This window comes from Cyrtonyx montezumae, unplaced genomic scaffold, assembly GCF_038088225.1.
Source record: "Cyrtonyx montezumae isolate F1298 unplaced genomic scaffold, pur_monq_1.0 scaffold_13, whole genome shotgun sequence".
Taxonomy (NCBI): Eukaryota; Metazoa; Chordata; class Aves; order Galliformes; family Odontophoridae; genus Cyrtonyx; species Cyrtonyx montezumae.
Window position 1 is genome coordinate 23,925,945 of NW_027071859.1, and position 16,073 is coordinate 23,942,017.

Sequence of the window (16,073 nt, forward strand, 5' to 3'; positions counted from 1 at the left end):
TTCCAGGAACATTTTACTATTATATTTTCCCCCTAATGTTTATCCTAAATAGTTACTATATTTTTTTACTGAATCAAAAACGAGCTGGGAGATTGATAGGATCCATGAAATAACCTGTTTGCTAAGCACAATTATATATATTAATTATATATTAAAATTATATATATAATATATCTAAATAATATATATAATATTATATATTTTACTTGCCTGAAAGTTTTATTTTGCTGGCAGCACACTACTTGTGAAGAAGACATCTTTGGAATTAGATATACATACGAAGTCTTGATATCTTGTGGTCAAGCAAGGGTAAACAAGATGATTTAGAGCTCAGGTAAACACACTCTGCTAATGTAAATAATTTCTGGAGATTTAGCTGGATAAAATGGTCTTTGCTTTACTTCTTAAATCATTTTGCAGTATGTCTAAGACTGAAATGACTGTATCTTAAACCACATAAGTGACATGGGCTGAACTGTGGTCCATATTTTATACCTGCCTAATAGGTCAAGGAATATCAGATCCCTGTTAGGAACCCACACTGCAAAAAAGGGAACTATAAATATAAACTGTAGAGTAGATTGCATAAATTTAATAATAGAAACAAGAATAGCCAAGAAAATAAAGTTTATTTTCAAAGTCAATAACTTGTGGTCTATTCAGCGTGTATTCAGTGTCTTCAGAGGCTGAATATGCTCTTAAAATTTTCAGTAAGCCTATGTCATTATAAGAACGAGAATCAGAATTGCAGAGTCTGCTACAGGTTGAATTGGTAGGTACTGCAATGAATATACAGTCATTGAGACACTGCTATATTTGTATGGTGATTGCAACTATCTGACATAGAAGCAAAAAAGACTTGGCGGCATATATGTCCTAAAAATTTTTTTCATTGTACTTCTGTTATTAGCACTGAGAAACAGAAGTGCACACGATAGCACTGTAATATAGGGATCTCATCCACAGATGATATACCTATTGAATTAGATAAAATTCAGTTAGATGAAATTTAACTGAATGCCAATTTGAAATTCCATGATACGTACTTTTCCTTTCTTCTTCTTCAATCATTTAAGATAATTTTGTATTGGAATTTATCTATCAATGTGTATAAGTCCTCAGATCAATTAAAAAAATAGAATTTCAGACATATTAATGACATTTTAAGACATAGAGTCTGTATTATCATAAACTTCTGAAACAGCATTTCTTCATCAGTTTTCTTTTTTCTTAGCATTTGCGTGTGCAGCTGACAGGCTAAAACCAAGTTGTGGCTTTAGAATAATCTGTATGCCAGCATGAACCACGTCGAGAGGATTGCTGCCTGTATTATTACATTAACAGTAAATATTTTACCAAGAATTTCTTCAGTGCCCTAAAACTCAGGTGCTATCATCAGTGAGACTGGGTGTGTTCAGGCAGTAAGAGAAGTGCCCTTATGTATGTCATCTTGCAGCATACAACAGAAAGGGAGAGATGTCACAAACAATCCTGTGAAACTCTGGGAGGGTCTGTAAGTCAGCAACGGTTTGCACAGTTTCCATCTGTCTTTCACACTGAATTACTTGTTCTACTTCTAAGTATGTTACAAGTTCTCTGATTTTTAAGTCTATTTAAAGATTAGGATGGAAATCACAGACTCTTCTTTCTTTATAAAGCACTCACACAGCAACTCATTTTACAGCTGAACTATAATTTTAAACAAAAGTCAGATAGAACAAAAGACAGAAAAGCAAGCCAATCAACTAGAGCAGGAAACCTTAGCCAATATCCAAACTACTACTACAAAAAAAATGGACTGGCTGATGTCTACGTGCTCAAGCCAGACAATGTGGAAAAGGGAAACAATATTAAGTCCAAAACTTTAAGCTTCAGAGGACAACTGTTAATTCCTTTTTATTTTCCTTTTCAGGCACCACTTTTTTACACTTTATACAGTTGGACAGACTATGTACATGTGGGTTAAATAAAATACACCCTTTTTGGTTCACCTTCTGAGTAGCCAGTCAGTTCCAGACCTCCTCTCTATCTCTTTCAGCTGTGAGACACAGTACCTCCGAAAGAAAGCTGATGGTACTGATAGAGACACAAAAGTCAGAGATGTGTCAGCAGAAGGTAGTTCTGATTCAATAGCAACTGGTTCGCTTCTGCAAAATCATTCTGGTTTTGGCAGTGGAGTTTGGCCACATTCAGCATGCAGCTCAGTCTGATCCCCTATCAGACTTTAACCAAAAAGGTAGAGCTTGCAGACCTCATAGAACGTTTAATCCTTTCCTCCTGGTGATCTATTGTTCTCAGCCTGTGAATCATAGACACTGGTGCTGGATCAACAGATTTATAAGTTCCTCTTCAGAAAATTGAAAATGTGCTGTATTTTGAAAATTGACAGGATACTTTCACATCTTCTGTGCTGCAGTTGAGTTGGAAATTAATGCTTCTCCCATTTTGGATTTACAATTTTGAAGATTTGTTTTATGAGTTTACTTTTTGCATTACAAAAATTGTATTTCTACCCTTAAATCATTTTTTTTTCCCCTGTGAAAAGGTTGAAAAAGAAGGACAGTTGCCATTATATGCTCCAACATGGTTTGAAGGTAAGAAATCACTGATGATATGCATTTATGATATGCATTTACTAATGCTGCTAATAAGCATGAAAAAGTGAGCAAGCAGCTTATCTTTATAAGCCTGTGGAAGAACATCAGTTATCTTAGCAATGATTATTGGGCAGGTGATGGTCAAAGTCAAACTGGTGAGAATTAAGTCTAGCTAAAACCTGTGCAGTAGCACTACACACCAGAACTCTGCTGGACAGACAGAACATACTTCTTACAAGTTTCTATGTAAGAAGTACAAGGGGAGGGACAAATTTAATTGGATACTAACTAGCTGCTAAGATGATGCTAAGATGAGGTGCTGTTTTGAGAACAGCAGGCTAATTCTTTCCCTTACTTATCATCAGCTCCTCACTATTGACACAGGTGGACAAGCAAAACAGAAATAGCCATCATACTCAGATCTTTTCTGATTAGCACATCTAAAATTTATATTCTTAACTAATGTATTTATATTAGAAGTTCAGGAGCTTGGTATACATGGGGAGGTCTTACCACTGAGAGCCATTTCAAAGTGAATAGAAAGAGATGTTCTAAATCGTGTACAATGCTGCCTATGCAAAGTGTATCAAATCTGATGCCCTCCCCCACTCACTGAAATGGTTGTTTTCTTGTTCTCTTTGGTGTCAGATAATACTTTCATTCCTATTACCTTTTAGTCTGTATCTTCACATCAATATAAATATAGTTTTAAAAGTAGCAAGGCTTCTAAATGTCATTGCCAAAACTGCAGTCTTCTATGGAATCTTAAATAACGATTATAGATGCATTTGGGAAGAGCATGTATTTGCTGACTTCATTTTTATTCTGAGGTTCCATCCTGTCCTTTGAGTAGCCATTACAGGTTGGGAAGATGAGGAAAAAAAAGAGCGGCTTCAGAAGAATATCTTGTTTCAGCTGACAAATAATATACTTCATGCAATATGTGTCATGGAAATAATTGTAATTCTTACGACCCATAGGTTCTTTTCTCCTCAGACATAACAAGGGACAGATGACACTTACCATAGAGATGATCCCACTGTCTTTTGTTCAAGTGTTTTTGTGTCCATATCAGGGACTCCTGAGGTGTGTTTTAGCTCATCCAGCCATACAGACCTATTGTGGGTTTCACTCTAGTCTGAGACCAAGATTCTATCATGGTTTCTTCCACAATGACCTCATACCCCTATTACCAGTCTAAAAATCAGACTACTGTTACAGAAGACAGAACTCTGTCTGGAAGGGTAGCAGTGGCAGAGTTCATTAGAGAAGAGCCAATACAAAATTTATTGCTGGACACTGAAACTTTCTCTCTAACATTCAGTAGAAATCTTCAGATAACTATACAAAATAACAGTGTTTATACCCAGTTGCATGTAGATTGTCTGTATGCCAAGTGTTTTTGGCGCTCTTGGTCCATAATTCTGTGTAATAGCACAGTGGTGTATGCTGACATCAAGTTCATTTTCTCTGCTGTTGGCAAAACGTAGCTTATAAGAAGTCTATATCATGCCTCTTGTGCAGTGAAGCACTGAGGGCCCTCAGGAGTATATGTGTGGGCAGAAAGCATCTGGGAAAAAATGTGAAGTAGATACAAAAGGCATGGTCGTGGAGGTAGCAGGCTATCCAAACAGTATTTTCACTGAGCAATGTGAGCACAGGGGAACAAGTTATCATACACTCTGCTCTAAAGCACTCTGAATTCAGCCTGTGTTCATCTCTTCCCAGTGATACATTCTTTAGTTTGAAGTGGCAACGAGAGTAAGGTTTGGTCAGTGAGCTTGGTGAGACTGATAGCCAGAGCAGAATTTGGACCTACACTAAGAATTTCCATTTTGTTTGCTTAAAGAGCCATAAAAAGCAAGTGGAAACTCTGTCCTTAACAGGAGCAGGAATCTTGGGAGTTCTGCATTAATCCACTGTCTTCAATTACTTCTTGTCAATCCCTGCAGAGGGCAGTAATGATTTTTTTCCCTCTGAGCACAGATTTTCTACAAGATTTACAATTTTCCCCTGTAAATCACAGTGGATGAAATAAGTAAATACTCTGAAGGGGTAAAATTATCCTTTTTGTTATGTGTGCACACAATTTGTATTGCTCCTATAATTAGAGATATGTTAAAAACGTAATCTGAGATTGGGATAAAACTTCTCCAGTATATAAAGAAAAATAAATATTTTTGTCATACTATTCATGTATACAGTTAAATTGCACTACTTCAGCTCATTAGGGAGGTATTTCTATGAGGATGATGAATGACTAATAAAGTACAGAGATATAAAATGTTTAAGACAAAGAACAAATGGTCTATTTGTTCTTTACATCTTTGAAATCTGAGTAGTGTTATTCCCCAGGCACACTCAATGAAATCAAAAGGCTTCATTTGACCTTCAGTAGCACACAACATGGACGAATATGATGGTGTATCCTGCCATGTCAGAAAATGAGTTTAGTTGAAATTTAGTAATAGAACAGGTATCTTGGTGGCAACTCACCTTAGTAATGAACATACCTATCTATTTAGCACAATAGCTGTTTAACCAACCAATTTGACTCAGTAAATTTTCTTTTTTGAGTAAAATTATCACAGTAAGTTATACCTTGATATAAACTTCTAACGAACAGTAATGTATTTGTTATTTTTCTGCATAGCACCATCTTGCAAAGAAATACAGGTTAATACAGATGATAAAGCAATATAACAGAATTCCAACTATTCATTGCTTTTTTAAGTTAGAAACAATATTTCCTGTGACAATACACTAGCATAGGCTGAATTCTTTTGAAAAAATTGGAGTACATCTGACAACAAGAATATCTACCTACTCAGTGACATGACAGGTGCAGCTAGTAATGCATAATGACTTAAAAGTATGTTGTCAAAAGTATCCTTGAAGGTTTTCACATTCAGGTGTGACAAGTCCTTTTAAATATACTTCACTGGTTGTAAAACAAAGTTTTTTCTGTCATCTCAAACGCCACTCACTACAGTAGATTTAGAGGCATTACAGGTGTTATTAGTATTTATTATTAGTAGTAGCATGGTTATTTTTATCAGCAAAACATTCAATGAAAAACATGACTAAAAAAGCACGTAGAATTCTGTATATAACAATCACATTCTCATCCAGTGAGATGCAAATGAACTCAAAATACATACATTTTCCTGTTGGAGCTTCATTTGCCTTTCCACAATCTAACGTACACTCTTACTGACCAATACTTATTAGTCTGTATTCTCTGAATAATTGGTTGAAACACTGCTTTATCCCTCACATTAAGTGTGCAAAGAAAGTCATTCATGTTTGATAAACACAGGCCAACTGTGCATGAGGTGTATGTGTACATAAGTGATTACATTTATTGCCTCTTTTTAGTGATATAAATCATAAGCGCTGTGTACATAATTCTTCCATTATCTCACAAGGTAAGGACATAAAACAGAATTTCTAAACTTCACTGCCTTTATCAGTTCTGAAAGCTGCTGAGAAAGTTAATGGCTGGAAGCAGATATCTTTAGCTTAACTTCACTTTAGCATTACTTCAGGCACGCAAACACATTCCACAGTTTACCTCAATATACTTTTTTTTTTTTTTAAATTTCTTTCTTCCTTTGCTCAAAATCTTGTAAAAGCCTTAAACATGAGATGCCCTTATCAACTCTGCACTACCAGAAAGAAAAAAATTGCACCAACAAAGACAGAATGATATCAGGCAGGAATATAGTGTTATCACTTAAAAAAATTATATTGAAACATTTAAAGAAGTATAGTTGTCTGCATTTCTAGTTCATCTAAATAATTCTGTATATTAACTCTGAACAAATATTACTATTGAATAATTACTCAACGTACTGTGAAGTACTAAAGAATTTAATGTGTAAAAAATAAACCAGGATATTTAGATAAAAACCTAAGGGAAAAGACATGTCTTTATTTGAAAAATTAATAAATAAGTACAAATGCTTACCTTTGTGTTTGGGTGGCATAACTGTTATCATATGTCTCATAGCTTGGATCATCATATTCACCCCCATATCCATCATCATATCCCTAAGGCAAAAACAGAACACCAAATCTCAGAAGAGTGCTAAATCAAAGAATATCATCAAAGTGTCAGAGTAACCTGCATCAGCACACACATGCAGAATTTCCCTGGTATTACGTATAGTACACAACTTTCTGACAAAGTTGTGAATTGTGAAGATCAACTTACATGGTGCAAGCATAAACAAGCTGATTACTCATCTAAGAACAAAGTTTATTCGTTGACAAACTGCAGTGTACTGTCCAAGCCACATTGCTTCAGCAGGATCTATTTAGTCTACTGATGAATGATAATGAAAACAATCATTTTTCAGCAATTTGTAATATAAATGTTAGTATAAATACCTATGGGTGAAATGAACAAGTGACGGGAAAAATATATGGCAAGAAAAATATGAATGTACAATAATAGAGTAAAAAGGAGATATTCTATGGAATTATTTTTTACTTGCTTGAGACTACGTTCATTCAATGTCAGGACAACAGAGTAGTCAAGAAATGATATATGGAAACACTTTCTATACAAATTTCAGGAGCTGATACTTTTTATTAACTAGAAAATTTTCCTGTTATTTAAACTGTGAAAGGAATTAGGAGGCTTAAAAATCTGTAACTAAAAACTAATTATATCAGAAGACAATTAGGATTTTTTTTTTCAACAAACTATCCAAAGTTTAGTTAGGTTGAGGTAGAAGGGACAACACAGGGTAGATTCAAAATAATAGGAGCCCAGTAAATATCCACTCCAGCATCCTATCATAACCACAAAAGTACAGTGTTAGTTTGATACTTGATTGTTTCTGCTAATTAAAAAGAGCTCATAACATAAGGGAGACCAAGTCTTTACATGCATAGATAGTGACAGGACAAGGGGAAATGGCTTTTAAGTAAAAGAGAGGAGATTTAGATGTTAGGAGGAAATGCTTTACTCCAAGGATGGTGAGGCACTGGAACAGGTTACCCAGAGATTTGTGGATGCTTCATCTCTAGAGACAATTAAAGCCAGGTTGAAAGGGGCCCTGGGCAGCCTGATGTAGAGGATGGTGGTCCTGCCCTGTGCAGCATATTTGGAAATGGTTGGTCTTTTAGGTCCCTTCCAACCCACAACATTCTACGTTTCTACAATTGAACTACACTATTCCAATTTACTGAAAATGGGACAGGATACAGACTGCAGAAGGTATTTCCATCTCTAGGACTTTCATATCAGCTTGCAGGAAAATTTTTCCTGGTTAGGTGTGGAGTACAGCCCAAGCATAGCCGGCTGACGAAGGGAAAGGGCATGCAAGACCTGAGGATGGGACAGGGTACAGGTCTGGTAGCTGTCTTCTAGTTGATAATGGGACCTGTTCCTAGCCATGCAGGCCAGTTAAGGCTGTCATTATGCCTCAGTCACTCCACCCACCTAGTCTTTGCCTAACAACTTGTGGTCTAGCCCTCATGTCAAGATCCTGAGCTATGACTGGAAGTTGTCAAGACAAAGTGCCACCTTTGGCAGAAACATGTAGACCATAAAATCATATGATAATTACATACACAGTTCCTCATGTTTTTAGGAACTGAAAATGAGGTCTTAAAATAAGAAGTTTATATGCTTTTCTGCAAAGTCACATGTTTTTCATACCTCTACTTATCTTAGTTTGCATACTTTGTAACTGTTTGCACCCCCTTGCTTATCATGGCAATTCACATTAAAAAGGGTTATAAAGGCAAGATGCTGGAGTACAGCTTTGGGAGCTCCCCTCAGAGCTGGCCTGAGAGCCACCAGCTTGCAAGCCCCCCCTCCTCAGACCCCATCCTGTGATGCATGTGTTGATGACACAAGTCATAATCTTTCCTACTCTAATTTACTTTCCCCATAATCTGTAACCTTACCCAGTCTAATTTACCCTTACCTACCTTAACCTGCCTTCCCATTCCCCTACTCCCAAATACCGGTTACTTGTACACTAAAACACTGTTTGCTTAGAATACATGTGATTATAGATAATACATGTATCAGTTTGCTCACAATTCATTTGACAGATTGTTTACGAGCACCTGATCCATGACAGTGAAGTGCACCATAGTCACTGTCTTGCTGGGGGAAACAAACCAGGGAACAGAGTGAGACAGCAGGAAAACTGGGGAATGAAAACTCTGAAGTCCCCACAAGCCTCATTTCAGATGATGTCCCCACAACCTTCTATTCCAGAAGCAGCGTGCTATTTTTTTGGCCTTCATTAGTAAAAATTAATACTAAAAAAAGTATAGTTAAACACATGCTCTTGGAGGCTACAGTGGTATATTAATACTACATGACTAAATATACAGTCATGCTTTTGGGGATGGACTGAGAGCAACAATGAAACATTTAAAATAGATGTTAGTCACATTGACTAGTGTTACTTCTGAAAAGCATCCAGCCACTATGAAGATGAGAATAATGCAAATTCCTACATAAAGTGGAACAATAGCTAGAGAAAAGACATTTCAGCATGCTTACCCAACACATAGGAGAAAAGGCAAGAATTACAAATTAGCTCTCTCAGTGCCTTGATGCCTGAGGTGGATCAACTTTCAGCACCAGTAGGGCAGAGAACTGTTGTAACAGATTTTAACAGTTTCCCCAAGGGCTCAGCAGGTCAATACAGTGCAAATGTTTCAAGTGGAATGGTTGGAAAACAAGGACATTGTAAAAAGCACAGTGTTTCTTTAATAAAGAATTTTCCAAATAGCATTCTATTCTTTGTGTAATTCTGTAAAACAATTATTTCATAATGCTACCGGTGAACTATTTACATAAGGTACGTACCAGCATTTGTTTCAGTTTAATACACTGCATCATACCCAGAAACCCTTGTTCTGAAGTAGCCTTAGGCATCTAGAACTAAGATGCAAAACAGCTTTTTTTCACATCCCTTAAGCGATTTAAACTAGCTGAGCATTTGTCTTCTGTTTAACCTTCAACTTCCAAGCACTTTCAGCTTTAATGTTTGAAAGTATTTCTTTCATATGTATTTTGAAAAACGCTACATCCAGACCCCATCTTTTAGCGACTAGGATTTGCTATGGTCTTACATTGGTACATTTTGAAAAGGAGAGAAAGGAACAGAAATATATGTAGAATCATAGAATAGATTCATAGAATTGAGTTGGATAGGACTCTAAAAGGTCATCTAGTCCCTTTTTATGGCAGGGGAGATTGACATCTGCAGCTAGAAAAGGTTGCTGAGAGACCTGTACATCCTGATCCTGAACGTTTCCTAGGATGGGGCATACACCACCTTGCTGGGCAATCTGTAACAAGACTTCACTATCCTTCTTTTTCCTTATATCCAGTCTAAATCTTGCCTCTCAGTTTGAAATCATTTCCCCTTGTCCTATAACAGACCTTGCTAAAGGGTCAGTCTCCTCTCTTATAGCCCCCACTCTTTTAGATACTAAAAGGCCACCATCAGGACTCCCTAGAGCCCTCTCTTCTCCAGGCTGAACAACCACAGGCTCTCAGCCTGTCCTCACAGGGGAGATGTCCCATCTCTTGGATTATTTTTTGTGGCCTTCCTCTGGATGCACTCTAATAGGTCTACGTCTCTCCTGTACTGAGGACTCCACATCCAGACACAGTACTCCAGATGAGGTCTCACCAGGGCAGAGCAGAGGGGCAGGATCTCAATCTGCTCCCTCTGTTTGCTGGTCACCCTTCATTTGATGCAGCTCAGTATACAGTTGACCTTCTGGGCTGTGAAGGAAGGTTACTGGCTCACATCCAGTTTGCCATTCACCAGTACCCTCTGCTCCTTTTCTGCAGGGCTGTGCTCAATCTTTTCATCTCCCAGCTTGTATTGTTAGTGGGGGTTTCCACAATCTAGGTGGAAGACTTTGCACCTGGCTTTGATGAACCTCATGAAGTTCTCCAGGGCCCACAGCTCAAGCCTGTTTAAGTCCCTCTGGATGACATCTTGTCCCTTGGGCATTTTGACTGCACCACAAATGATGCTTGGTGTCATCCACAAAACTGCTGAGGGTGCACTTGATCCCACTGTCAATTGAACTGATGAAGATATTAAGGAACACTGGTCCCAACACTGATCTGTGTGGGATGCTGCTAGTCACCGATCTCCACCTGAACACTGAGCCACTTAACACCACTCTAATGGTGGTCAACCAGTTCATAGGTTCATTAGGTTGGAAAGGACCTACAAGATCATCTAAGTCCAACCATCCTCCTATTACCATCCCTACCCACTGAACTACTAAATCAAATCCCTTAGCACCTCATCTAAATGCTTCTTGAACAGCACTAAAGTTCCTTGTCCAACAAACAGCCCAAATCATTAAATCCATATCTTTCTAATTTGGAAAGGATATTATGGGGGACTGCGTCAAAAACCTTACTGAATTCCAGATAGATGACATCTAAAAATGTAGCTCTTTCCCTGTACATTGAAGTGGTTACACCATCATAGAACGCCACTAAGTTTGTTAGGTAGGAGTTGTCCTTGTTGGAACCGCAGTGGTGCTAACAATATTTAATAACACAAATGGATTTGAGTATTTTCAATATAGTTCAGAACTAAAAAAGAAATATATAAAAGTGAAAGTGTTAAAGAAAATTAAAACATTTTCAATCCAAGAAAGGACTAATTATTACATATGAATACATAAGTGTTTACCATCCCTTCCCCACAAAGTAAAGACAAGAAAAACTCTTAGAAGACTGAGAATACTGCATTATATTAGCATTGGGAACATTCACTTCAGGACTAAATATGCAGTTCTGTAGTACAGAAAATGATAGGTTAAAAAAGGGTGTACTAGAGAAAAAAGGAACGTGAAAGTGGAAATAGGCTTATATTCTGCTACTTTAGGAGTATCCATTTGACTCAACACCCAAGATGTGTTTGGGAAAAACTCTTTTTTAAATTCAGATTTACTCAAATGCTCTTCAAGCTTCAGATGCTGATACAAATATTACAAATGCAAATAAAGAATAACAAAGGCAATATAACCTAAAGCAATGCTTTCTCTTTAAATATGTTTCCTACTTAACATTAAAACCCAGTGTTAAACAATAACAGCCCACACTCAAATGCATTGTTTAAATCACTTCACTGAAAAGCCTTACAAAATAGGATTTTCACAGCATGATCTTAAAAAAAAAAAACAACAAATCACAGTTTTCATCTCCCAGAAACCAAGAAGAAAAGCAAGTCACATATTCATAATGAAAACTGCCTCACTCACGGTATTTTAAATGCAGTCATCTATGATAAAATACACTGTAAAAAAACCTCTTATTTTTCTAGAAGAGAGCCCAAACTGTTTTTATGAAACTAATATATCTGGGTTAGAAAAAAAAGAAAAACAAATATCAGTAAGTCAAAGTAAATATGTGAACATGTGAAAAAGTCCGCAAGCTAGAGATACAAGACTGCCATTTTCATTAACCATAGCCCCAAAAAGTAATCCTGGCCACAAACATCAATAATCTACTTCAGAGATAGTGAATATATAAAAATTCACTTGTAATTGCAACTCTGTATAAAATAAGTGGTTACTCAGTGAATGGCCATCAAATAGTTAACACTCTTTCCTCCTACTTGCTACCATAAATGTGTAAACATTTCCTCTATTTATTTATTTTATGACTGGGCCACAACCTTATTCACTCACATATCCATATCACCTTATCTTAGATGTCTATAAGTTAGTAATCTGTTTTCTAGACAGTGGTAGATTCCTTTTAGAATCAAAGGGGAATACTAAAACATTTTTAGAAAATAATTTATCCCCCACACTTTTGATATTCATCTGAGAAGTTGATTAGTTCTTTATATGTGAACTTTCTTTTCAGTGACTATAAAGGGAGCATGGGATGGATGTGTTATATTTATATAAGTAGCCTTTAGTTGTCTAAGTTAGTTTCTCATTTGAATGCATTTGATGTATAAAGAAAGCTGAGCTACTACAAATCAGCACTAAACTGTGAAGCAACCAGAGACTTAGAATACAACCCAGAACACTGAGAAAGATGCATGGGGTAGGGTGGGAATGTCAGAACAGCATCTCAGACACCACACTATTCAGGCAAGATCTCCCGTCAGAAAATCACTCGCATCACTGTATTACAATAGGCAAGGCACTTGCCAGAGGGATGGGCTCTTAATGTATATCACACAGAAATGGAAACATTTCTTCTAAATACCCATCTTTTTAAGCCAATCACAGATATCATACTGGGTGTGTACTACTCTCACTTCCTTCTCTATTTCTTCCTTCACTGCTATTTTGTGTTCAGTGATTTGGGAATGGTTAACTTGTCACTCTGCCCACGGCAGGGGTTTGGAAATTCATGATGCTTAAGGTCCCTTTCAACCTGGGCCATTCTGTGAACTGAGGGGGGAATTACATTCACTACAGTCACACATAGCAATGTATTCTGAGCCAAGTTGTTCTAAGATGGGGACAGCTGAACACATGCAGAGGGACAAATCTCAAAACAATGATTTTATATAATTAAGACAAACAATTATTTCTCACTAATAACTGCAAAGAGCTTTTAAAATAGCTACTTTAGGTGTAAATTATTCACTGTTGAAACCTTGCAGTTAGAGTAAATAATTTTTCACCTAAGTACCTAGGAATTTAGCCTGTTATGTGTAAGAACCAGAATTACAGCTTATGATTAGAAATTTAAACTAAATTAAAACTAAATTCTTCTGTAACTGTTTGTGGTTGTTACCATAGATGAGCCTTGAATTCCTCAGCTGTTCATCCAGGGATAATAAAAAGAGAAACTAGATATCAGTTAACAGAATGTGATGTACATCCTCCAGTGCTAGTGAGAACTCACCAAGCATTTTGAAGACAAATTCAAAGACAAGTGGAGCAACACTATAACCATCAATATAAACAGTAGTAAGAATAACATAAATTATTGAAATTAAAATGGGAATACTAATCAACTGAAAAAAAACCAAAGCTCTAAGTTACAAACTTCATAAATGCAATATAGGAACCACAGTCTACGGTGCCCGGGGTAATTCTGCCATTGAGCAGCAAAGATCTAATCTCAAGATTTTGGGCTTCTTGCTGGAATCAGTTTAATTTTGCATAAACAAGTAACAGGAAATGTCTTTATAACTAAATAGTGGAATATGTACTTACTGGCGAACATCTTTCACATAGTTAGGGAAATATTGATATTTTAGTATAATCGTAATCACAGATTCTGTGAATTCAAAGCAATAAACTTAGATAAGCTGCTCATAGATGAACTATTTATATCCCCGTATTTCAAAAGTTTAAAATAACCTGATGGTGAACAATTTAAAAGAAATATCATACTAAAGAAGTTTACTGCCCGTAAGTTTTAAAACTGATTCTATGCCAGATGAAAATAGGACAGTGGCCACAAAAGCAATAAAACATGTGGTGCCAAAGCAGCTACAGTAAAACAGAATCACAGATATCTCAAGAAATTGCTGTTACTATCCAAAATGTAGGTTTAATTATTTTTTTAATTTATTTTGATTTTTTTCATATAAATGCAAAATAAGGGAATAACACTTCAATATTGTATATTAAAATCAGAATTGAATGAAAATATAAAAGAAAATCTAATAAAAATATCACTTTTCTGCTTCCTTCTGTATTTGCTATAGCACACAGTATAATCTGCTGCTGCAATTACTATACCAGCACTTTAATCTGGCCAACATCATTGCTCCTTCAAATCTGTTATCTCTGCTGTGCTCACAGAGTCACATTAAAAGTTCTAATCCATATAAAACAGCTCTGCATAATCTGCTGCCATTTACAACAGTTTAGTTTGTGGTGCTTTCCCTGACCCCTGTCCTTTCTGCCACCAACACCAAAACCCTTTCCTCTTGCATTTCAGTTGTAGTAGTAGTTACATCCCTTTCTTTCAATTTCAAGAAAATTACTTATTTTAGCATTAAGCAGCAAGTGGAGGTGAAAAATAGTCACAAGTATTTTCTTTGCATATTTGGCATTTTCACACTTGTCTGAGATTGAGATCCCTGAAGGAAGGACTTTTTAATTGCTACTTTTACTGATGATTTGTACTGCTTTACATAATACTTCAGTGATAATAAATTACATAGCAAGATGCACTGTTGACAGTATATCATATGAATGACACTTAAATGAAAGATTTATTTTACCTGTGAACTGAAATGAATACAGTAGAAAGCTGTCTCCCGCTGCCAAAGAAGGATGGACTCTACTAACCCATGGTTGGCTTTCATTTCTTAATCATATCTAGTATTTCTGTTTGCAAAGTATCAGGTAAATGAGAGAATGAACCCACGGATTCTCATGCTTCCTTAAGAAGAGTTGTATAGTAAGACCAAGTTGACACAAAATCTGACCTTGGAGCAGTAGGGTTTCTTGTTCAGTATAGAAAAATGTCTACTAAAGATAGACAACTCTTCTACTTGAGTTGAGCAAAGGATTGGTCGTTTAAAGCATTTGATAATGGCTCAACATGCCAGCCACAATGCATTAAAAGTATACCATTTCATTCTTAAATAAGCTTTCTAATAATGCAGCAAGTGAGATTTCTAGTCCTTAAAAACAGGACCACAGGTTTTTCACACTCAGAGTTGTAAATATGCAAGTAAATGATGAGATACCAGCACAGAAGAGAAATGCTATGGTAGGTGCTTTACAAGACCCTGAATTACATTTAATTTTAAATCAAATTTCACTCTAATGTATTATCGATGCTGGAGGTAGGCAGATTAAATATAACTTGGCCAAATGCAAGATAATGTGCACTAGTAAATACATCCTCTATCAGCTGCTGATGTCTGAATTTACAGAATCCCCTCAGGAAAAGACTTTCTGGGAGTCATTATGATTAATAACTAGAAGATCTCTTCCATTTTGCTGCAGCATTAAAACAAAAATAGTCTTATATTTTCTGTTTTAAGAAAATACATAGATTAATTCTGCGTGAAATTGTATTGGGTATTGGATCCATATATTTAACCAATTAGGATTCCAGGAATTAGAAATATGTAACAGTAAAACATCTTCATCCAGGGACAGTTTTGTTCAAATCATCCAGACCTTTTAATATACTTAATAAGCAAAAGCGCTTAATGACAAAGTATCAGAAAAGTTATTTTCATCTTAAAGGGAGTTATTTTTCTTCCCCCCCAAAGAGTATAAATGAGATGTAACAATGACAGTTCTTATTGGGCATTGCTTTGAGCCACAGGGCTAAATATGATTTCATAAGTTCCATGATACCTTCCATGAACCTGCAATCTGAACAGTGTCTCACCTATCTGTACATTTAATTATTTCATTTAAACTTAAATTTTGAAGGGGTGACATAGTGAAGCTTACTTCAAGAAATATATGCAGATTTTAAGTTCTGGGAAATAATCTAGTGAAAGCAAAACATTAAGTTAATAT

General features: G+C 36.2%; 1 protein-coding gene across 1 annotated transcript in view; it reads right to left on the reverse strand.

The window, feature by feature from the left end:
* KHDRBS2 (KH RNA binding domain containing, signal transduction associated 2) overlaps positions 1 to 16,073 on the reverse strand; it is a 298,020-nt gene that overhangs the window by 30,561 nt on the left and 251,386 nt on the right. The window contains exon 7 of the mRNA XM_065730854.1: positions 6,568 to 6,650. Coding sequence (XP_065586926.1) covers positions 6,568 to 6,650 — 83 coding nt within the window. The remainder of the gene's footprint in view (positions 1 to 6,567; positions 6,651 to 16,073) is intronic.